Raw genomic sequence first — 23,277 nt, 5'->3', positions numbered from 1 at the left:
TGTGCCAATCCATTTCTGGTCTTTCTTGGTTTGGTTCTACATAACAGCGATGACTCTTCGTATTCTCCCTTCTTTTCCAGTCGCCTGAAACGTCCCTCAATCATTATGGTCACGGTCACCCGCGACATTGAGGCAGCTCAACACGCCCGCCGTGTTGGACACATGGTCGCTCAGTGTCAGATACGTCGCGTGGTTGCTCGTGGCGTCCGCATACTGACACTGGCACGTCAGCTGCGTCGTCTTGGGGTCGATGGTGCAGTGGCTGCAGGGCGCACAGTACGTGGACTGCCAATGCGCCACGGACTTGCTGCGCCATTTGAGGGCCTTGGAAGGCGCATCGTAGCCGATGCACTGGCCCATGTCGAGAAAGGTGTGCTGAAGGCTGCCCTTGTTCTTGTCTGTGACGTCGCTTCCGTCGGACGTACAGTCGGCCTCGATGCGGCAGTAGCCAAAGTAGGCGATGTTGGTGCATGAGGCGCCAAAGTTGGTCTTTGCGACAGAGGCGCGAACTTCGAGGTCTGCCAGTGCAGGTGTAAGTGATGGAGCCGCACATGCCGAAGCAGCAAAGGCGGCTACGGCGACAGTGCAGAGGAGGCTAGAGGTTCTCGTTCGAGATGGTGAAGCCATGATGAAGATAAATGTGTGGAAATGAAAGTGTGAAGTAGTCTGTGGGCTGGTTGTCAACTCGTTCTAGGTAACTCTGGTCGATCTCCGGTATTAGTGTGAGCTTGTTGATCAGATGCTTTCCAACAATACAACAATGGGTGCTGGCCGTGACAGGTTTTTATGCTCGAGAACCAATGCCGTGCATTTACCTCCCCTTCCTCGTTTTCCTCGGCTTCTCTTGCGTTCTCGGCGTTGCCAGATCAAAAATTCGTTGTCTGTTCTGCAAGGTACGCTGTCTCAGAGTACGAACCGCAATGCAAGGGGATAACGGAAGCAGGCGTTATTTTCGTTTGGCATAAAGACATAAGAGACAGAGGAAACAGGGAGTGCTGCAAGTCGCACGTCAGGTACTCTAAAATTTCTGAGGAAGGTTTCTTGGCCCGTTCGGATCTGTCAATCTTCCCACGTCCTGGTACACAAACGCACCAATGATGGGCAGTGTACCAATGATGGGCAGTGTACTGGATAGCTAGAATACGAGCATGGGGCACGGTCATGTCCGATGGGGAACGTCCATTTTCGTCACCTGGTGGACGATGTCGTGCATGCTTGTACTCCTGCATGTTCTGTTTTCTGGGAAAGAACATGATGCAGGCCGGGGCGCATGGGTTTCTGCGTGGGCTTGCGTGGCGACGTGTTTGCGAGCTTGTGTCGTCTTGTGCAACCTCTCGAGAGTGGCTCGTTGATCCTATTCGTTGTTCCATTGCAATGTTCTTTTATTTCCTTTTCGTTTGCTTGGCAGTTAGCAACGAGGCGTGGACCAATCGATGCTTGCTCACTCATGTCTTTTGTCTGTCTAGCAGGACGGAACACGACGTTGGGAATATTGGGAACACCTGCTTGTTCCACGACAGCCGAATCGGAGGCGAGCAGAGGCAGAAAGGCCCCAAAGAGACGCAATTAAATGTAGCAGGTCTCACTGCTTCATTTGTTTGTTTTTCTACTTTGTCATTAGCTGCCCTCTGCGTGCATATTGTTTCTCTTTCTTGAGTAGTGACTAGGAGGTGGCTTCGCCTGTTTTGATTACCGTCGTCACCGAAGTGTTGGAATTAGATGTGAAATGTCTTGACCAGATCTGGCCAGGGACAATTACCCGCGATGGGTGTGACTAAGATATGCAGAACGGACATTGACATCAGGACAAATTCAGGACAAGGACTGAGTCTAAACCGTACGCAAAGTTTGTTTACTATCATGTACCTGTGGCTCATATGCCATCTTGATCATAGCTTGGCAATTTCCTCGTAAATGGAGAAAGCGAGGTCGGTTCATTATTCAAGACAATCAATATTAGCCCTTCTTAAAAGTTGACCAGATTGTTTCTAAACTATGGCTTCAAAAAAAATTTGACGTCCGGCTTCCTCTACTTGTTCTTCGCATCGATGATACAATAGGTGAAATATATGAAGCATTATGTACGTATAAATATTTACATGTATTCTTTGCTACATTTGGTTGCTCGGTCGTAGATGTATTGAAGTTTCAAGTTGGATGTTTTATTACAGGAAAGCAAAACAAATAATACAAAAAAAGAAAAACAAAACAAAACAAAACAAACTTACTTGACATAACGTTACTTGAATAGTACGACATACTGAGCGTTCATATTATCGATTAATCCATTTGTAAATCCAGTCTTCTTAAGTGAAATATGCCCCGTTACATGCGAAAAGAAAATTGTTTTTGGATGACGGTACTATGTTATTACATCGTTCATAAACGCCACTATTCTTAAAGCAGCCTCTCCAGCCACTGAAACAACTGTAAACTACTAACTTTTGCGAGTAACAGCTCAACCGCCAAAGAGCAGACGACAACCGATGAAAACTGCCATGTTAGTGGATCCATACCAAGGGAGCCGCTGAAATGGCCAGGCCCACTGCCGATGGCAGCTGTGCTAACGCCTCCAACTGGCGCTGGGTGACTGCACAGCAGTATCGACGTATCTTACTGTGACGCTCCTTAGATGCCAAAACAGATCACTTGATCACGAGTTCACATTTTAGTTTGTGTTGTGCCTTCCTCTCCCGGCACCGCTCCGGTCATGCAGTCGTCCCCGCAGTCTGCACACTCCATCTACTCCTTCCTGTATTATGCATTATTGTCTTTTTTTGCGCTTCCGGCTACAGCTCTTTCTCACCCGACATAATTTGACCGTACCTTCCTTGCTCTAGCACACCGGCGCACCGTGCTCCTTCCACATTCACTTGCTGTCAATTGTTATTCCTTCTCCCTTTCTGGTTGCCCATTTCTTGCCAGCCGTTTCAAGTCGTTCTCGCGAGCACCCGATTTGGTTCCAATCGTGATTTGCGTATCGAGCCTTTGTCATCCGCTATCAGTTTCTGTTTTCTTTTCTTTTTTTGTCTCTGTTGGTTGACCAAACTCGCACACTACGCCTTTCCGCGTCTCCCCGCAAACTCGCCGAGTACAAAGACACTTGCCGAGAGACATCACACCAGACGCGCGTGGGAGAAAGAGCCCAACAAAGACAAAAGACAAGAATAAGAGATACTACATCGAGAAGCCAGGAATAGTGACCCCTGCACCTCGGATTTTCATGGGTTTTTGTGCTCGCGACACCTCTACGTCACAGCCGTTGTTGCCCTCTTATTTTCCCTTTCTTTCAGATCACTTTGCGGCCAAGTCTGTTATCGTGCGTCCGCCGGGCCCCCTTCGTTTCTTCTTTTACCCTTTTTGGTCTGTTTTACATTTCGGGGCTCCGAGCCGCTCGTCTAACCCCGTCACATATAAAGCAAAATATGCGATACAGCGATTCCAAGCGGTAGAAGGGACGACAGAGACCATCCCGTGCAGCTGAGCAAATCGCATGGGCCCACTTTTCTTTTTCTGCCACCAGCGAGCCACACCGAGCCAAAGAGCCTTTGCCTGCCACTGTGCCACCCTCTAGGCGCCCTAAACATCAAACGCCAGCACCAAAAACGCCGATTCCGTGCGCCGGCAATACCCAACTGCAAACACGACAGGCCTCCACTTTGGTCGTCTCTCTCCACATCCAGTTCCACCTCCACCTCTCCACCGCGCTCACACGCACACAACACCCTGGTGAGCTTTTCCACACCAGCCACCCGCAAGCAGCTTCTCCGCAACGTCCTCCGTGCAACCGTTACCAGAACCTCTTCTCACCCACCGATTGACAGCCGCGACGATTGCGAAAGTGACGACAGATACCGCGCCGACACGCCATCCCTCTGTCCCCGCATCAAACTCAAGACAATAATTCACCCGAACACGACCGCATCCCATTGCGGCGCCGATACGCGGGCCCCCCGACGTCGCTTCCTGTCGCACATCTCAAGTTCACGTGGATATCCGTCGCTACGACTTGCGATTGATTGCGAGCTTCGATTTGGTGCCGTCACCAACCGCACAATCACGCGGCGTACATCCTCCTCTCCTCCGCTGTCCCTGCGCTGCGAAAGTTGTTGTGACGAGCCTGTTGCTCTGCGCCGGCACAATGACGACCCCACGTATGTCTCGGGTCCTGTCGGTTTTGGTTTTTCGTGTCGATGTGAGTGTATACTGACTTGACAGTCACCGACGAGGAGATGCGGCGGTACACGCAGCTGGTCGATGCCATCCTGGCGACCGCCGACCTCGAGACCGTCACGCGCAAGAAGGTCCGCAAGGCCCTCGAGAAGGCTCTGGGCGGCAAGGACCTCAGCGACCAAAAAGTCGCCATCAAAGACCTCATTGAGGCCCGGTTCGATGCCATCAACTCGCAGTCGCAGTCGCCGGACCCGGCCGTCAACGGCGGTGGCAGCGCCAACGGGGACGAGATCAAAGTGTCTTTGGAATACGACTACGACCGGAGTCGGCCTGTCGTACACGACCATGACTACGACGACGAGGATGAGGACGGCCCGGCCAAGAAGAAACATAAGCGCTCGTCGTCGTCGCTTGAGGACGCCGATGCGCGGCTCGCCGCTGAGCTGCAGGCACAAGAAAACCGTCTTGCGCGGGCACGGACAACACGCGGCGGCAGCGCGTCCAAGTCGAAGCCGCGAAAGCAGGCCGGCAGCGGGTCAATATCCAAGAGCAAGTCCAAACCAAATTCGAAAAAGAGCTCTGCCAAGATCGAGGACAGCGACAACGACGACGGAGGCGACGGTGACGCGCCCAAGGAAAAGCGCAAGGCGTCGGGCGGGTTCCAAAAGCCGTTCAACCTGAGCTATCAGCTCGGCGAGCTGGTGGGCGTGTCCCAGCTTTCGCGGCCGCAGGTGGTGAAGAAGCTGTGGGAGCACATCAAGGGCAATGAGCTGCAAGACCCGCAGGACAAGCGACAAATTCGGTGCGACGAGAAGATGCAGGCCGTGTTCAAGCAGCAGAAGATTGACATGTTTCAGATGAACAAACTGCTGAGCAACCACCTATATCCGGTGGACGAGGAGTAGAGGGAGCAAGGGAGCACCACCGATGCCATCTTTCCATCTTGTGGAGCGCGAAACGACCTGATGGGGGATGGGGTGCGAAGCGACGCCGGAGACGATGTGATGGTGGACGACGTCACGATGACGACCGGGGATCTGCGATTGGAGCACATGGGCGTGGCGAGGCGAGGCCGCTGCAAGGCTGTGAAATATGTGAGGCTGACCGTGAAAATACTATGGCGTTATGGCGGGTCTTGGTCTTTATCTTTTCTCTGCTGGCGCACTTTGCATTCGTCTTGTTATTTATTTATGTATTTTGTGACTGCATCTCCATCCTCTTTTGTCTTTTGCCGTTTCTCATTGATTTTGTTTTTCATTTACCTTGCCTCCGTTGCCCTTGCTTTCGGCCACTGACACCGATATGTTTGATTTGTTCCTTCCCATGTCTTGTTATCGATTCGTCGGTGTCTGTCTTGTCCCAAACAAATTGCTTTTGCTTCTGTCTCCGTAGCATCAACCGCATACAGTTGCACCTATAACATGCAGAATAGCCAATTGCTTTCGCTCTATGCCGACAGCCTAGCGGAATGATGAATGCGTCATACTGTCAGTCCGTGACCGAGTAAAGACTATTTTCCTGAATCATGCATGGTGATGCCGGGTAACGACCGTAGGATGACTCAAACGAACTCATTGTGAGTTGGTAAACCGTCTGCAGTTGCAGCCAACCAGACAGTAGTCCGTAGCACCCTAAAGAAGCACCCAGTGTCCACGTCGTAATTACCCCTGCCACTCGCGCCTGCTCGTATCATTTTACCTTTCCACTCTTGCCAATGTGGCTCGGTACAAAGGCTGAGCCGGTTAGCGTTGTCGAAACTCCAGTATGGCTGCCGTATGACACATTTTGACGGGACAAGGCGAACAGGGGAACGACAAACGAGGAAAGAGGGAGCGTCAGTTTGCCCAGAAAGGAAGGACCATGTAGCAAGCTGAGACGGCAGGAGCGGTGGCTACAGCGAGTGTGGTACAGTTTTACAGTGATCGATCCAGCGGTAGTAAGGGCGCTCGGCACCTTCTCGAATCCAAAGAATTTGCCCCTCGGTACCTGGTCTGTGCGCCACAACCAAATCCACGAGCTAACAGCACCGCGAAGCTTTTTGCTGGACTTTTGTCTGCCGCCGATCAGCCAATGAGAGTCGTGGCACACGCAAGGAAAGAGGGAGGGAGCGATTGGAAATTCAAACGGAAAGCCCCAAAAGAACGAAAAAAAAACGTCGGCCTGCCAGACAGGAAGGAAGCAGCTGGAAGACGGAAAGAGCAGCTGACGACACAACTTCCTTTTAAAGACGAACATATTCGCCTGTCTTGTCTTGACGTTGGCATATTCGTTTCTCCTCCCCACTCTGCATTACTTTTCAAAAGCGTTTTTTGCTCGTTATACTTTTCTGATTTTAGCCTGTCTGCATCACATATCTCATTGCGCTAGGCGTTTGTGCCATCTTTTCAAATTTCAAGCTCCCTTTCCTCGTCGTCCTTCCCTCCTCCCCCACCCCTCCCTTTCTTGACGAGAACGATTGCGAAGACGACGACGACAACGACGATAAGAACGCCGGAGGCGACTTCGAAGACGACGACCTCTTTTCTATCCAACAGCCTGCCCCACCGAAACACCCGCGATCCAGCCGACCAGCACACCATGGCTGACAGCGGCGGCGCATCATCCACTACAGGCGGCGGCGGCGGCGGCGACCAGGCAAACGCAAACCCATCACAAAGACAATCAAGGCGGGGCGGTGGAGAAGGCGGTGGCCGGGATGGTGGAGGCCGCGGCCGCGGCCGCGGAGGCGGTCGTGGGCGGGGTGGTGAAGGTGGAGGACGCGGTGGCGGTGGCCGCAGTGGTGGGCGTGGTGGTGAATCACAACACGGCCCGTCGGAGGGCGGCAACCAGCGGCGACGAGGTGGTGGCGGAGGTCGTGGCGGACGGCTTGGCAACGGCGACCACCGACGACACGCTTCTGGCGATGCTGCAGAGAGCGGAGACACCGCGGCTATCCCACAACCATCTCGCAAAGATCCACTTTTGCGGCCGCCGCAGCCAGCTGGCGAAGGCAGCCGCGGCGAGGACGGAGCCGCCGGTGACGACGCCGAGGTGTGCTTCATCTGCGCCAACCCGGTCATCCACCATGCTATTGCGCCCTGCAACCACCTGACCTGCCACATCTGCGCGCTGCGCATGCGCGCGCTCTACCGGACCAAGGACTGCCCGCACTGTCGGACGCCGGCACCATATGTCATTTTCACAGACGACCCGGCGCGGCGTTTTGAGGACTACACAGATGCCGACATCAGCAGCACCGACGACAACATTGGCATCAAGTACACCAACGAGGACATTGTCGGCGACACGGTGCTCCTGTTGCGGTACAACTGCCCCGACGAGAGCTGCGATTATGCCGGCTTTGGCTGGCCCGACTTGCACCGCCATGTGCGCTCGACGCACCACAAGAAGATGTGCGACCTGTGTACCCGCAACAAGAAGGTCTTTACTCACGAGCACGAGCTGTTCTCAGAAAAAGCCCACGAGAAGCACATGCGGCACGGCGACGACAAGCCGGGCGCTGTGGACCAGACAGGCTTCCGAGGCCATCCGCTCTGTGGCTTCTGTGGCGAGCGCTTCTACGACGACGACAAGCTGTATGAGCACTGTCGCAACAAGCACGAACGTTGCTTTCTCTGTGATCGGCGGGACTCGCGCCAACCTCACTACTACCGCAACTACAACGAACTGGAGAAGCACTTCCGGAAAGACCATTTCATCTGCTCGGACCGTGAGTGCCTCGAGAAGAAGTTTGTCGTCTTTGAGGCCGAGCTCGATCTCAAGGCGCACCAGCTGAGCGAGCACGGCAACTCGCTGTCCAAGGACGTGCGGCGCGATGTGCAAGTCGTCAGCATGGCGGACTTTGACGTCCGTGGCGGCGAGAGCCGCGGTGGAGGTGGCCGCAGCCACCAGGGCCGTGCGAGCCGTGGTCGTGATCCCAACGCGGACGCGCCCGTTCCCACGGCGTCTTCCTCCCAGACCATGCGGCGTGACGAGATTGCGTACCAGCGCCAGCTGGCCATCCACTCGGCGCAGTCCATCTCCAACCGCACCTTTGGCAGCCACCTGTCCTCGCCCGCGCCCACACCCGCACAGGCTTCACGCCAGGCCTCTCCAGCCAATGCGAACGCGGCAACGACTGGCCGGAACCCTCCTCCGGGCAACGCCTCTTCCGCCTCCACTTCCCCTGCCGCGCAAGCTTCTCCATCTTCGACGGATCAGCTCCTCGACCCGATGAGCGCCCTGAACGTTTCCGACATGGCGAGCCTCTCACCTGCCGATCGCGCTCGTCTTGTGCGCCACGGCGCTGTCATTGAGCGCGCGTCTAACCTGCTCGGGAGCAACCCCAGCAAGGTCAACGCGTTCCGTTACAACATCTCGTCGTACCGGTCGGGTGCCCGCAGCGCTCCGCAGCTGATCGACGCGTTTTCGAGTCTATTTTCCGAGACAAGCGACACAGCGCTGGGCAGTCTGGTGCGCGAGGTGGCCGACCTGTTCGACGACGCATCCAAGGCCGACGCCCTCCGCAGGGCGCTGCACGACCGGCGCGCGGCAGCGGGCGGTGCCGAGGGCAGCGTCCAAGAAGACTACCCGTCACTCCCAACGCTCGGCGGCATGCACGGCGCAACGACCTCGACAAGCGGCTGGGCGGCTGCAGCGTCGGCCAATGCACCGTCGGCAGCGAACAGCACCAGCTCGTCTTCGTCGACGCGCGTTCTGCGGCTGAAACACAGCACACGGCTCGGGGGGCCATCGACGTCCTCGTCGTCTGTGATTAGCACACCCAGCTCGCGCGACCCAAGCGGTCGCACAGTGCCTGGAGCCACATGGACAGCGCCTTCGCGACCCGCTGCTCCGGTCCCGCCGCGTCCCCAGACCTCGGCGGCGTTCCCAGCTTTGCCCAGTGCCACCGGCAAGAAGTCGGCAGCGTCGTCATCATCGTGGGTGAATGTCAGTGGCAGCGCGGGTGGTGCGTCCACGCTCGCGGCCCGTGTCGGTGGCGGCACCAGCGGTGGCAGCAGCAATTCGACGCCCGGCCGCTATGCTTCCCTTTCGGCACCCGGCTCTGGCACCAGCACACCCCTGAGCAGTGCACGCCGCGAGGACGCGTTCCCAGCATTGCCTGCGGCGCCCAAGCCGCCACCACCGTCCGTCTTTGGCTACGGCCGCAAGGCGGTGCGGCGTGACCTGGGCGGTGGCAACCAAGAGACGGGCTTCTCGTGGGGCGGCGAGGGTGCTGCAGAGGGCGCTTCGTCTGCTGCACCCGTTGAGGCTGACGACGATGCCGGCAAGGGCAAGAAGAAAGGCCGGCAGGGCAAGAAGGTGCTCGTGCAGTGGGGTTAAAGGTGACGTATCAAAGATTTCAAGGATTTTGAATGGAACCGCATGATGGCGGCATTGAAGCATTGGAGGCGGTGTTTTTTTGGTTTAGAAACCGTCTGTCAATGGCAGCAGCACCTTTTATATTGTACCCAATACAAGAATCTATTTTTGATTTCCATCGTGGCACCGTTACCATAGATCATCATTATATAGCAAATGCAATGATCGGTTGTGCATCATCATCACCGCCGGTACGTTCCGAAGATTGTGTAGTCTTTCTTGGGGCCGCGTACCCCATACTCGAGCGTCCAGTTGGTGACGTTGACGCCAGACACGCCAAACTCATAGTGCACATCGTAAAAGTCGTCGATGCATAGATGGCCCGCCGTCGCCTTCCACCCCTTGCGCATCAGCGACGGCGAAAACTCGAGCGCATGGAACAAGTAGTCGGCGCGCGAGGAGTCGTCGGTGCGCGCAAACCACACACTCATACGGTCGTCGCGCGCATTGTACCGCCACACGTAGCGCCGCGTCGCCTGGAACGAGGGTCCGTTCAGAGCCGTGAAGATGCCATCCTCAACGTACAGGTACTCGAACTCGTCTTCGTCCTCCTCGCCGAGCTTTTCCGACTCGGACATGCCGTCCTTGGTTCTCTGGCGCAGACGGAACTCCGCGGTACCGACAAAGCGGCCGCTTGGGTGGCTGGGCAGGCGGCTTGTGAGTGTGCGGTCAAGCTTCCACGTGCCCTGCAGACTGCGGAACACAGCACGAGCGACAAAGCGGGTGTCGTGCAGGCCAGCCTTGACTGTGGCGGCCGTGTGTTCGATGGCCTTGACGGTGTCCAGGCTGTCGACCGTCGGCCCACCCCCAGTGTTCTCGTCGCCCTGGTCGCCGTCGCCGTCGAAATAGTGTGCTGGTGTCACGACGTCCAGGGCGACGTCACGGGTCTGGAGAGCAGCATCTGCCGGGTCGGCTGCCCGCCGCGGAATCCCCAATGCCTCGCCGAATGTGTGCATCAGGAACAGGTAGTCGCCCATGGGGAACTGGGATGTACGCTCCGGGTCGGCACGCAGCGACAGTGTACGCTCGATGGAACGATCGTCTGCCAGTGCCGAGGCCAGCTGTGGCCATTGTGGTGTGGCAGGGACCCAGGAGGCGACGTCTTTTGATGGTGGCGGAGAGGCTGCGTCCGACACAAAGAGGGCAGTGGCCAGACGTGCCTGCATCTCCATGACACCCCAGTAGGGCGAGCGATAGAAGCCCACAAAGGCCAAGTTGGCAACAGCCGGGTGGTATGTGCCGTTAAAGGCCAGCGCGACAATCTGACGGGCGTCGGTTGCATCGAAGTGCAGCGCCTGCTTGACACTTTCAGGAAAGAATGCGAGCGACGTCGCGGCCGAGAAGCCCGTGGCCAGTACAACCGCGGCCACGTTGTCCACGTTCTCCGACCGTGACACGTCTGTAACTACGGCTTGTGTGTCCGTGACAGCATCCAACTTGCCAGTCGACAGTGTGATGCGGCCGGAACGGACATGTTCAAGATACGTATCGCTGACGGCCATCATGGGCGGTGCGTCGCGCACGGTGCTGTCTTTGGCAATGGCGAGCGCCGGGTGGATCTCAGCCTGGTCGGTGCCGAGCGCTGTCTCAAAGAGGCCGTGGACAAACCGAGCCGTCTCCGCGGTGATATGGCCCTGCGTGTCGGCCAGTGGCTGCGGGCGCTTGCGGATGTTGTACGAGGGCAGATCGAACGGGAGGAACGGGGGAGCGTTGGCCGCAGGGGCTGGCGACGTGTGCAGCGGGAACACCCAGAAGGGCTGCTGGATAACGTGGTGCACTGAAGCGGCAGGTATGGTGTCTATCGCTGCGCCTGGAGCATGCTCGGCCGAGGACAAGTGGCTGGCGATGGTAGCGGCGATCTCAACACCAGAAAACTGTCCGCCTGCGACCACGATCTTGCCCTTTTGGTCCTTCGTTGGTGGGTGTCCAGCAAAGAGCGTGTCCAGGTCACGGTAGGCACTGCTGTGAACAACGGGAACGCTCCCAGAGTTGACCGTCGTCGTCGTCGTCGTCGTCGTCGTCGTTGACATTGTCTCCAGGCCTTCCGGGACGTTGGGACTTCCAAAGTAGCCGCTGGCCACAACGAGATAGTCAAACACGCCGGCATCCACCACCTCGCGATCACCGCCCTCTGTATCGGTGGCCTGCGTCCACACGTGCCAACCACTGTCAATCGGCTCGGCCCTGACCACACGCCGGCTCAGCTTCACCACCAGATCACCAATCTCTTGCGGGCCACGACAGTACCGCTGAAAGTACCGCTCAAGATAGGCGCCGATCTGCCAGGCCCGGGGAAAGGAGGGTGCGTCGTCCTCCCAGGCCAGCCCACTGAGCTGGACAGTATGGCGGCTCTGGTTGGCCAGCATGAGTGGGTGCACAAGGCCGCCATTGTCGCTGCGGCTGCTGGGCCACAGGCCGCCGATGCGCGGCTGGCTCTCGACAATAGTGACTCGGAACTTGCTGCGGGCGCGGCGGTCCCAGAGCAAGTTCTTGGCCGCGGCCAGGCCGGACGGGCCGGCACCTGTAGATGTCAGCAGGAGCGACAAAGGTAAGGGGGTGCGAAAAGAACGAGGAGAACAGAAAACGCACCGATAATGCAGACCGTCTTGCGGTCGGCCATGGCGGGCAGCGGATGCCGGCGGGCCAGCAGTGTGAGCAGTCGAGACGCCGTGGGAGTGGGTGCGAGAGGCCCTGAACGTGTGTTCTGCAGTTGCTGCAAGTGCTGTGAGGACTCCTGGCAGTGTGTGTTGTGTTTGGGGGAGAATACGTGTGACAGGCAAAATACAGATCATGTGTACAAATCTCGGACAAGACGCCGCGATGCTGAATGCTCAGAATCAGCAGGTGCAAAGGCCAACAAAGACCGCTGTAATAGCCGCTGTAGAGCCCGGGGCTGGCCAATCGTCAGCGGCCGTACTGTACTTTTTAGCGCAACTAAAGACCTGTTTTAGTTCTTTCGCCTGGGATTGGCGTTAACAGTTCCATTCTTGCGTCTCACGACATGTCAGACTCTCTCAGGCAAAGGACGGCATTGAATACTTCGTATATTCATACGCCCAAGGCAAACACATAGCAAAGTCCGTGAAATCTATTAAAAATGACACAATCACAACAAGGAATCAGTGAAAAACGGCTGTGTTTAGCAAAATATATGACCAAAGGGCCCAGGCAGCAGCAGATTATCTACTCCATAATAGACAGAGGCTTTGTATACGTTGGCCCTAACATGGGGAAACAGAAGACAACACAGCGAAATAAGACATGGCAGGGAGGCAACGTGACGTGGAAAGCCCGCATCCAATGTCTATCCCTGCAACCCGTGTACAAGAAGAGCCCCGTCCATCCGCCCTACTCCAAAAACTCAATCATGACCGTCGCCTGCTTCAGGCCGGCCTCCTCAATGGTCTTGTCCAGGTCCTCAAGCAAGTCATGGCCCTGCGGCATGACCTTGAGCTCAAAGGCAAGGCCCTCGTGGCCCTCGAGCGGCGCCGCCTTGAGCCACTCGTAGATGCGGACCACGCGGTCGTCGGTGGCAAAGCGGCGAATCACACGACCGGTGGGGTGCCGGAACTGGATCCGAGTGGCGGCCGCGGCGGGCACGCTGGCCGGTGGTTCTTCGTGGGGCTTGTCGGACGCAATGGCCTTGAAGGCGGACAATGCCCCGTCGTCGTCGGGCTCTGCCTCTGCTGCAGCATCTGGTGCCGGCGTGCCCGTCAGCTCGTCCGGATCCTGCACGCCATTGCTGGCACCGCTTGCACTGCGCGAGCCCGAGGCCGCGCCCGATCCCTCGCCGGCCTGACCAGTGCCGCTGCCACTGCCACTGCCACTGCCGCCGCCCGCCGTCGCCAGGCTGTTGCGAAGAGCCATCTCCAACATCTCGTCTTCCGTCATGCGGCCCACGTCCTTGACGACGGCCTGTGGCTTGGTGCGCTGCACCGGGTTCTTCTTGGCCGCGTCGAGGCTGTACCGGTCCAGAAACTCGGCGAGCTGTGCGTGGAACTCGAGGGCAGTGGGGAATGGGCGGCCGGACCAGACCTTGACCTGCTCGCCGGTGCGCGGGTCGACGACGCCAATATGCGGGTAGTTGTCCGGGTTCTCGTCCTGGCCGCCGGGCATGTAGTACTGGATGTACGACTCGGCCAGGATGTCGTCCTTGCTGTACTGCAAAAAGACAAAGTTCTCGCGCACGAGCTGCTTGATGGCCGCGTCCTTCCAGATGTCGCGATTCAGGGCTTGGCACTGGAAGTCGGACAGGTCCTGGATGTTGGCCAGGATCCAGCGCTTCTCGTCTTTGCCAATCGCCCGCGCCTCGTCCCAGGACGAGACATGCTCGATGAGGTCGTGGGGTGGGCGGAACAGATCGGCCAGTCGGGCCTGCCGCGACGAGGGCGCCGGCACGGACGGGCCGAGAGACGCTGGGCCATCGTCGGTCACACCGCTCGTCTGGTGGCTGCTGCTGCCGCCGGCCGCAGCATCTGGGTCGTCGTTGTCGTCCCAGACCTGGTTAAAGGGGTTGCGGGGACCCCGTGCTGCCGCCTGCCGCGCCCGCTGTAGCCGCATCTGGTCGTAGATGGAGTCGCCGCCATAGCCGCCGTAGCTCCCGTAGCCGCCGCTGCCGCCTACGTACGACGGCTCGACGAGCACCTCGGTCGTACGGCCCATGGGTGCTCGGATGTCGTCGTCGCCGGCACCGCCGCCACTGCCACCGCCCGCCGGCTCGGCATACATCTCCTCCTGCAGCCGCTTGGCCATGGCCGCGTCTTCTTCTTCCTGTGCCGACCGGGCCACTGTCTCTGCCGCCGCCGCGTCGGACATGTGCGTGTCGACGTCAATAACCTCGTTCTCGTTTTCGTTGGCATGCTCGTCGTCGTCATCGTCAATGTCTTCAAACTCCTCGATCTCGTCAAAGTCCATGTCGTTGTCGTCGACGTCGTGGTGGTTGTTGCCGTCGTCGTCGTCGTCGCTATCGTCAATCGTAATCACGCCGTCGGCGTCTTCGCGGCCTCGTGACAGGGTCGAGGTCTGTCCCGAAGCGCCTGCTCGTGTTTGCCGCGACCGGCTCGACGATGCTGTCCGGCTGGCGCCCGCTGGTCTGCTTGTGTTCCTGGATGAGCTCTGCTGTGCGGCCGCCGACGTCGACGGTGCTGCTGCGGGCTGCCGTGCCAGCGTCTCGGCCATGTCCGTGTCGTAAAACAACACAGCCGCTTGCTCAATGTTGCCGCCGGCAATCTCCAGCAGCTGTCGCGCCACCTGCTCCGACGCGCCTGTGATGGCCACAAAGTTGTTTACGAGGTCGTCATCCATTGTAACGTGTGGTGGGGGGGGACCGTCGGGGGAGCGTTACGAGAGACAAAAGTCAAAAGGAGGTCAACGTTGATATGTCGGATGTCGAGATCGTGGGCTGATAATAACTGCTGCCAGGACAAACGCGGTTGTTGGCGTTTCTTGCTGGTGGCCGTCAACGCCTGTCGCCCCTCCTTTGGGTGCAGGTGAAGACGCGGTGTGAGATGCGCAAAGTTACGAGCCGAGATTCGTATATTTGTCGTCGAGAGTGGGCGTTGGTCGGATTGGGAGAGAAAGGATACGTGAGACACCTGCGTGGGAAGAGTGAAGAGTGAAGCGTGAAAGTGAAGAACGTGAGGAAGAGGTTGTGAAGTGAGTCGTGCAGCAAGCTTTAGGTAGGTAGACACTAATCGTTAGGCGAACGCAGGCAGGCGCGACGGTGACGAAGAAATTAGCAGCGGCCGCGGGCAGGCGAAGCTTTCTGTGAGGCCTGGCCCTCGCCCCGCTAGGCACCCCCAACGGCTCCAGCACAGTTGACTGCCCCGCGCCGTCCTGCTAGAGCTGTCCAGTGGGGTTCGAGTGCCGTGACGCAATGGGGGCGGATAGCGGTTAGGGCGTTTTAGGGCCATGGGAGCTGCGTCTTGCCGAGTAAATAAGCCAATCAGAGCAGCCGAACAGAACTTTGGAGCAACCGAAATCGCGTTGTCTGTTTATTTATCATCACCAATTACGATTGCAAACGACGGGTTATTACTCGTACACTCGTCAAACAGGCAACGAGCATCAAGTTTTAATTTATTTACTCTTTTTATTTCATGTCTCGCTTACAACGTCTTTTGAATGCAATATCAAACATCGTGGATATGTACAGTGATACATGTAGATTGACTACGCATCAATTTCAAACAATATATTCGCACAATAATCTCGTATGCCCTGCGTACTCAAAAAGTACACTCGGCCGTCTTCTTTTGCTTCGGCTTTCGTCAAGACGTGGCCTTCTCCTCCTACTTCTTTCCTTCAGCAACAGCCTCTCGCAACAGCTTCTGCACATCAAGAGACCGCTCTGTCGAGAGCGCCCCGTCGACGGCCGCTTTGATTCTGCTTGCCGCTTCGCTGCCAACGGCGCCCAACGCCCCCTTTTTGCTTGCTCTGACCAGTGCCTTGAGCGCCTTGGCTCGTGACGAGCGCTGCTCTTCTGTGCCCGCCTCGGGTGTGTCGACGTCGAGAGACGCAAGGTACGCCAATGCCAAGTCGCCGCCGCTTTCCGACGAGGACGAGGACGGCACATCCGTCGACGCGGCCGCCTCGAGCAGCTCACCCATGGCCTTGTACCAAGTCGTCCGCCGGACGAGGATGTAGGCGCTGCTGCTCACAAAGGGGGCCAGAACGGCCCAGACGGCCGCTAGAACGGCGCGAGGGTCGCGCTGCAGTGAGGGTCTGTGGTAGCCGCGAGCCACCGCATCCAGCGCATTCTCCGCCGTCTGCCGCACGAGCCGTTCTTTTGTCGCGGCCGCCGTGTCCTTCTTGCTGCCATTGGCCGAGTCGACGTCCATGCGGTCGCCGCCGTCCTTGGCATCCTCCCACTCCTTGAGCGCCTCCAGGTGTGGCGTCACAATCGCGACAATGTCGTCCCACATGCCGACGGCCGCCTCGTCCTCGCGCGCCGCGGCCACGCGCCACAGGCATTTGAAGGCGTGCACGCGGTATGCGTCGTTGTTGCGCTTGGCCTCCACCGTCGCCATCTTGCGCAGAGACGCAGCTACTTTGGCGTTGTCCTGCCACAGCGCCTTGCCCTTGCTCACAACATCAGGCAGCACATCCAGCAGCGTCTCCTTGCCGTCAAATGTCTTGAGGGCCAGTGCGCGCTCGTAGAGCGGCCACAGCAGCTCGAGGTGCGCCACGTTGACCTGGCCGCTGAGGTCGCTGGCGGCCAGCACCGACCCGACGGCCGCCGCCGCCGTGCGCGCACCGGCGTGCTTGAGCGCCCACTGCGCCGTGTCGAGAGCGCGCTCGGTCAACGCAGCAATCTCGGGCACGTACCGCGCCACGCTCAGACTGCTGCCGGCGTGCTTGCTCCAGACCTCGTCGGCGGCCTTGTGCACGTAGTCGTCGGCGTCGTGGCGGGCCAGGTACGACAGCGGCAGCAGGCGCGCTTCGAGCGCGTTGAAGTGGTCCGGGCTGATCTTGGACAGGAACAGCACGGCGTCGGCCACTTTCTGGCGGCGCGTCTCGTCCTCGGCTCCAAAATAGAGGTCGACGAGGTGGCCCACGAACCGCGCGCGCGCGGCGTCGGGCGCCGTCCGCACGACGTACGCCGCCGTCTTGGCATAGCTCTGGCTGACCTCGTCGTTGCGGTCGAGCAGCTGCTTGCCCAGCAGCTGCAGGAAGCGCGCGCTGTGCGGCGCAAAGTCGAGCGCGTGGCGCGTGGCCAGCGTCTGCAGGACCCGCCCGCAGCCGATCTTGGTCGGCATGCCGACCGCGCTCTTCATCGCCGCCTCGATGCCGGGCGCCAGGTCCGTGAGCACGGCGGCGTCGACGCTGCGCAGGCTGTTCTCAATGGCCTCGGAGATGGGCGACTGCGACACCATGGCACTACGCATCTTGTCGAGCTTCTCCCGGTCGTCGTCGCCGGAGCGCATGTAGTAGTAGTTGAAGGCCTGCGGCTCGATGGTGCTCAGCAGGCCCAGCAGATGCGGCACCATGGCCGCAATGTACGGCCGCAGCGACTTGCCGCCGTGCTTGGCAATCTTGAGCACGGTCAGCGTCGCAAACACCTTGACGTCCTCGACGCCGCTCTCGATGCCCTTGTCGGACATGAGGAAGGGCAGCGCCTCGTTCATCATGGCGACGGCGTTCTTGCGCGCACCGGCTGCGCTGCCGCTGCTGCCGTCCTCTTCCAGCTGCCGCACAAGCGTGTTGGACAGCGTGATGCAGAGGCGCAGCGCCGCCTCGCGCACCGATCCTTTGACGTCGTCGAGCACCTTGAGGGCGCGCGCCCAGATGTCCTGGTAGTACGCTTCGTACTGCGTAAACGGCCGCCCCTGCACAAGGTCGGCGATGGCCGCCGCGCTGGCCTCGCGCACGCGCCACTCCTTGCCCAGGACGCTCTTCAGGAGGTCCTCCATGATGGCGGCAAAGTGCGTCTCGATGACCGCGTTCGAGTCCTTGACCAGCGCCTTCCAGATGTCGTTCATCGACCGCTGCACGTTGGGGTTGGGGTCGAAGCGGTAGCGGAACAGCTTCGGGTACAGCTTGGGGTCGACCGTCTCCGCCTCGGACGACAGGATGTTGCTGAGGCCGAAGCGGCCAAAGGCCGACCGCGTCGACCACGTGGCCGCGTTGGCCGCCAGCGACATGAACTTGTAGATGAGCGTCTGGTCGCCCACTTCGTTGGCCAGGTTGACAATGTCGCGGTACGAGGTGACCGACTTGCCCTCGCCGGTCGGCAGCGCGCCCGCGTCAAACAGCTCCGTGTCCTCGTCGACCTTGAGCTGCGTGCCGCTGCCCGTAAACGACGCCACCAGGTCGCGCACCAGGTCGCCCTTGAGCGGCGCGTCGCCCTTTTCGTACACGAGCGCCAGGCCCCGCGACGCCGTCTCCTGCACCAGCTCGTCGCGCGCGCTCAGCAGCCGCATGAACGCGACCTGGCACTCGCGCAGCCGGCTCTGCACCTCGGGCAGATGCGCGCAGTGCTGGATCAGGCTGAACAGCCAGATGCCCGACGCCTTGAGAAGAGCCGGCTTTGTTGTTTTGCCGTCCGTCAGGATCTTGTCCAGAGCGGCGGTCAGCCGGTGCGGCCGCTTGGCGATCCGGAACGGCGCCCGCTTGGCCGGGCTGGTGCTGGAAGGAGACGAAGACGAAGATGACGACGACGACGACGACGACGACGACGACGACGACGACTGTACATCGAGTGACAGCTCAACCACGTCCGCGTCCCAACAGGCCACGGCCGCCGTGATCGCGCCGCCAATGGCAAAGTGTGCCTCGGCCTGCTTGATTTCGTACAAGTCGTACAGCTTGGACAGGATCAGCGCCGTGACGTCCGTCTCGTCTGCCCCTTGATCCGTGTCGGTGGATTCGGCCCCGGCCGCTGTCGAGTCAGCACCGACAGACACAGCAAGGCGGCCCAGGGCGGCGATGGCGCGCTCGTTTCCTTTTTTGGCTTGCGTGGTGAGCACGTCGACGAATCCAACAACCGTCTTGGTCGTATCCGCGTCGCTTCCGTCGGGAACAGAGCCCGGGAGACAAGCAATGCCTGCCGTCCACAGCTGGGACAGGGCGTCAAACAATGCGTCTTGGAACGACATGGACGCCTCGCCGATCTCCTTTGCGGTCGGAAACAGGGCCGCAACGTCGTCCACGAGCGAGGCTCGCCGTCGGTCTGCGTCGGCGGCATCATAAAACACAATTCGCGACAATAGGTGTGCCAGGGACACAAAGGCACCCTCTGTCGCGTTCAGCTCCGAGCCCACGGCTGTCTTCCATGGCTGGGCGGCAGCCACCAGATCGGCCTTGAGCTTGGCCACGCTGGCAACGCCATTGAGCGGGTGGGCACCCAGGATGCCAATGGCGGCCGCCGCGAGCTTTCGCACTTCCTTCTTGTTTGACGTAGCGAGGGGCAACAGCTCAGACGCTCGGCCGGCCAAGTGCGCGAGTGCAGCCTGCGGCGCGAGCGAGGCCAGCTCGACAAAGCAGCGGCCACACGGCTCAACGACGGCCGGCTTGTCCTTGAGGAGCATGCCTTCCAAGGCAGCCTCGAGCAGGTCTTGCAGCGACGTCTGGAGCGCGGCCGACGACGCGAGGTAGGCCCGAATCGTGTCCCGGCTGGCCTTGTCTGACCGCACCAGCGTCTCGACCTGCTGCTCCCAGCCGGGCTCGACCTTGAAGTCGGTCAGCGCTGTCAACAGCAAGATGCGCTTGCAGTAGTTGACGGCAAGCGCAAACGCGTCCAAAATGTCACCGGAAAAGTTGACAAAGACCGACACAGCATCCACGTCCATGCCGGCCGGTTCGGTGTGCTCGGCCGCCTCGCCACCCACGCGCCCCTTGAAGAAGGTCTGCACGAGCGCCGGCCACTGCGGCAGCACCAGGTCGTCCACGTTGTTGCTGTAGTAGGTCCACGGGTCGAGGCCCTTGTGGCCCTCCTCGACCACATCGCTGCGCTCGCCGCGCCGGCCCGCAGCGGCCAGGATGTCGATCCAGCGGCCGACGGGGTCGGCAAACCGGAGACAGTTGTTTGCCCACTTGGCGGCCGCGTGGCGTGCGCTTCGGCGGATGCGCGCATCTCCGTCGTCGCTGCCATCGAGGCCAATGTATTCGAGCAGCATGGCACGCAGCTCGGGCTCAATGGTCTCGCGGTCTTTGGTCTGCCGTTCCTGCTCCTGCGCTTTGCTCGTTCCGCTCCCTTTTCCTCTGGCAGCCATCTCTGGCGCAAACACAGACGACAGGCTGGACAGTGCGCCGTCCACGTTCACAACGACCTCGGCAACGGGGTCTTCGGTCAGCGAGCGGAAGAAGTAGCGCGCCAGCGCCAGGCGTTCTGCCGTGGTCATGCGCGCGCCCTTGGCCAGCTGGCCGATCGTCTCGTATGCCTTGGCGCGCAGCGTCTCGTTGTCCACGCCCGTCGACGTGGGCACCGGCCAGCCAAGGTCCTGGATGTACTGCTGCAGGTATTCGATCAGGGGCCGCCCAATGGCAAAGTCCTGCTTGTTGGGGCCGATGCGCGCGATCCAGTTGATGTACTCGAAGAGCGCGTTGTACAGCTTGGCCATTTCCAGGCCACGCGACCGGGACGAGGCCGTTGCGCCGTTGTCCGCCGCCGCCGCCTCGGCCGACGTATCCTTGTTGGCGCCCATGTCGCGCACCACGACCTTTAAAATCTCGTCGGTGTACGAGGTCGACAACGACGACCGGCTCAGCAGGTTCAGGATGCGGATGCGGTAGGCCGGGGGCAGCACGGCATGAGCGGCAAACAACTGCTCCACAAGCGTCTTGGACTCGAGAGACACCTTGGTGCGCTTGAGCAGATCCTCGCCCAGCGACGACACGCGGCTGTCGGTGTGCACGGCGGCATAGAGCGACGGCATGAAGCGGGCCGCCTCCGTGTCGTCGTTGTGGGCAAACGCGCCGCTGGCCAAAAACTGCGCCACGCGGATCCGGGTGTCGGCCAGGTTGGTGCCGGCCCGCAACCAGGCGTCGTCTTGGTCCAGGCCAAAAAAGGCCACATCGGCCGCAGCGGCCATTTGTGCGCCGGACGCTGCGCCGCCACTGCCGCCCCGCGACAGCAGAAACACCTGACCAAACCGCTCGGCCACGTACACGGCGTCGGCCGGGTCTGCCAGCCCAATGGCCTCGGCGAAAGCGTCGTCCTCTTGCGAGCCGCGCGCGGGCACCTTGAGGACCGGCAGCGTCTGCAGCACGATATCAAAGAGCGCGGGCGTGCTGCTGTTCACGCGCGAGATGCCGCGCAACAGCGCCGGCAAAAGAGCACGGCGGTCCTTGGCCGACAGGCGGCCGATGCTGTGCTGGATGAAGACCATGTCGAGGTGGCGCACGACGGGCGACGCGGTGGACTTGAACTGGTCGACGAGGGCCGCCACGGGCAGGACGACGCCTGGCGGCTTGATGAACAGCTTGAGGCGCTGGGCGACGGTGGCCACCTTGGCGCGCACCGAGGCATGTTCGCTGGCGCCCTTGAGGAGGAGCGGCACGAGGAACTTGCTCAGCAGGTCCTGCAGCTTCTGCTCGTTGTTGGCCACATTGAGGATGCGGAAGTCGACCTTTTCCACGAGCGAGAGCTCGCGCTGCTCGGACGTAGGCTCTGCCATCTCAGGTCGGCAGTGGCATGTATGTAAGTGAGGGTACGCCGCAGAAGGTAAGGGGTGAAGTTGAGGCTAAAGATGACTGCTATCGCCTTTCAAATGCTTGACGATGAGATGCTATGGGTTTGTTTTGCGATTGTGGTGACTTCTTAGGAGGGCTAAAGCGACAATGATGGCTGGGCAAAATGTACAAAGGCTGCAGAAAGAGAAACGCCAGTCTATAATACAGTCCCTTTCGTTGTGTTTGCTGTTTTCGTTCGTCGTCCAGAGCCTCGTTTACGTGGCGTCGTCGGCTGTCGTCAACATCGCCGTGCCTGGCCGGAACATGCGAGAACGGGGCCATCGTAGAGGGGGCCACATCCACTGGAGAGCTCCGGGCTAGGCGGGGTCCCTGCTAGGCGCTAGGCGGCGGCCGTTGTGACGTGCACACGGCTGTGCGGGCGTGAGCAGCGAGCAAATGATTGATGAGTAAGCAGTCACGTGTGATCGCGTTGACGTCAAACAAAGGGAAGCCTGCCAGACAGTACAAAGGCCCTTTCGGCTCAAATGACAAGCATCGCGGCTGAAGCATCAAAACAGCGCCTGTTGGTTACCGGCTCGCTCTCCACGGCAACATCTCACTTATTGGTTCATGAAACTATATCAGAGTACCAGTGGCATCTTGCAGCCACGTTGTTCAATCTGCTTCCGTCCAAGTCAGATATTAGGCGGCATATGGTTTGCTATTGTCCCGGAGAATTGTTGTCAGTTATCAGCCTGCCGTCTACTGCATCTGCAAGGTACAGATGACGGCTGAGTTGTCAATTTCGTTCTAGAAAACACTATGGAACAATGCCCATGTTCACCGTGGCGAGAAGGCCTTCACGGTGTAAAAGGCATAGATGACAAGAAAGCAGCATATTGATATTGCGAAAATGCAGGCAAGAAGAACAGCCGCGATGCACATCGGCCCGTTTTTACTCGTCTTTCGCCTTTCATAGCCTCCAATACCCTGTCAGTCTCAGCTCGGTGAACGGGTGGACTGGTGAGCAAGCAATTACAAAATGTATCTCTTTCGTGATTCGGCGAGGTTACCAGCCAACAATAATTGTTTGTATAAGTTTTCTTATTGTTGTAAAGTCTCAACTACTTATTCTTCACATTCATACAGCCCAATACTGTTTCATGAAAATGTTTTGTTTTTTTTTTTTTTTTTTTTTTTTTTTTTTTTTTTTTTTTTTTTTTTTGGTCCAATTTAATGAGTTTCTTAAAGACCAAAATTAAATTAAATTGAAAACTGTACCAATGTAAATAACTCACTCTGGCATAGTCAAACCAACACATGCAAAACTTCCTCTACGACGCCTGATGTACATACTTGATGTATCTCAATTCAATTAGCCTTTATGACGGCCGTACTTCTGGTCACGCCTATTTCCCGCGTCTGGTATAGGTATATTGGCATCTTGAAGAGGCGGCAATTCTCCCTGTTACCAGCAATGGGCATGTAGATTGCAAAATGCACAGTTGGTTTCGTCCTTCCTCCCATGTACTTTGGCACGGCTGGGATTCTGTCGAGATCAAATTAAGCAGTGCCACAAGGCGGCAGGCATTGTTTCGTGCTTGCAGGGGCTGCAGCGCTGCTTCTCTCGCC

At 58.8% G+C, this 23,277-nt stretch overlaps 6 protein-coding genes across 6 annotated transcripts; 2 read left to right on the top strand and 4 right to left on the bottom strand.

Annotated features, from left to right (window-relative positions):
- Nucleotides 1-96: 96 nt before the first annotated feature.
- SPBR_02079 (uncharacterized protein) lies at nucleotides 97-627 on the bottom strand (the record flags this gene model as incomplete). Its single annotated transcript, XM_040760388.1, has 1 exon — nucleotides 97-627. One exon carries the CDS (start codon nucleotides 625-627, stop codon nucleotides 97-99), a length of 531 nt encoding a protein of 176 aa, XP_040619982.1.
- Nucleotides 628-4,141: 3,514 nt separating this feature from the next.
- On the top strand, nucleotides 4,142-5,078 carry SPBR_01928 (upstream activation factor subunit UAF30; the record flags this gene model as incomplete). Its single annotated transcript, XM_040760238.1, has 2 exons — nucleotides 4,142-4,154; nucleotides 4,219-5,078. The coding sequence occupies 2 exons, from the start codon at nucleotides 4,142-4,144 to the stop codon at nucleotides 5,076-5,078; spliced, it is 873 nt and encodes a 290-aa protein (XP_040619981.1).
- A 1,672-nt stretch (nucleotides 5,079-6,750) lies between these two features.
- SPBR_01328 (C2H2 finger domain protein) lies at nucleotides 6,751-9,495 on the top strand (the record flags this gene model as incomplete). Its single annotated transcript, XM_040759639.1, has 1 exon — nucleotides 6,751-9,495. The coding sequence occupies one exon, from the start codon at nucleotides 6,751-6,753 to the stop codon at nucleotides 9,493-9,495; it is 2,745 nt and encodes a 914-aa protein (XP_040619980.1).
- A 221-nt stretch (nucleotides 9,496-9,716) lies between these two features.
- SPBR_01376 (pyridine nucleotide-disulfide oxidoreductase) lies at nucleotides 9,717-12,154 on the bottom strand (the record flags this gene model as incomplete). Its single annotated transcript, XM_040759687.1, has 2 exons — nucleotides 9,717-12,055; nucleotides 12,124-12,154. The coding sequence occupies 2 exons, from the start codon at nucleotides 12,152-12,154 to the stop codon at nucleotides 9,717-9,719; spliced, it is 2,370 nt and encodes a 789-aa protein (XP_040619979.1).
- Nucleotides 12,155-12,882: 728 nt separating this feature from the next.
- SPBR_01484 (ubx domain containing protein) lies at nucleotides 12,883-14,838 on the bottom strand (the record flags this gene model as incomplete). The annotated part of the gene is made up of 1 exon (XM_040759794.1): nucleotides 12,883-14,838. The coding sequence occupies one exon, from the start codon at nucleotides 14,836-14,838 to the stop codon at nucleotides 12,883-12,885; it is 1,956 nt and encodes a 651-aa protein (XP_040619978.1).
- A 986-nt stretch (nucleotides 14,839-15,824) lies between these two features.
- Nucleotides 15,825-21,650, bottom strand: SPBR_01182 (proteasome component ECM29; the record flags this gene model as incomplete). Its single annotated transcript, XM_040759493.1, has 1 exon — nucleotides 15,825-21,650. One exon carries the CDS (start codon nucleotides 21,648-21,650, stop codon nucleotides 15,825-15,827), a length of 5,826 nt encoding a protein of 1,941 aa, XP_040619977.1.
- Nucleotides 21,651-23,277: the final 1,627 nt, after the last annotated feature.

This window comes from Sporothrix brasiliensis (assembly GCF_000820605.1).
Source record: "Sporothrix brasiliensis 5110 chromosome Unknown Cont18, whole genome shotgun sequence".
Taxonomy (NCBI): domain Eukaryota; kingdom Fungi; phylum Ascomycota; class Sordariomycetes; order Ophiostomatales; family Ophiostomataceae; genus Sporothrix; species Sporothrix brasiliensis.
The sequence above is the reverse complement of the archived record's forward strand: the minus strand, read 5'-3'. Positions and strand labels throughout refer to the sequence as shown.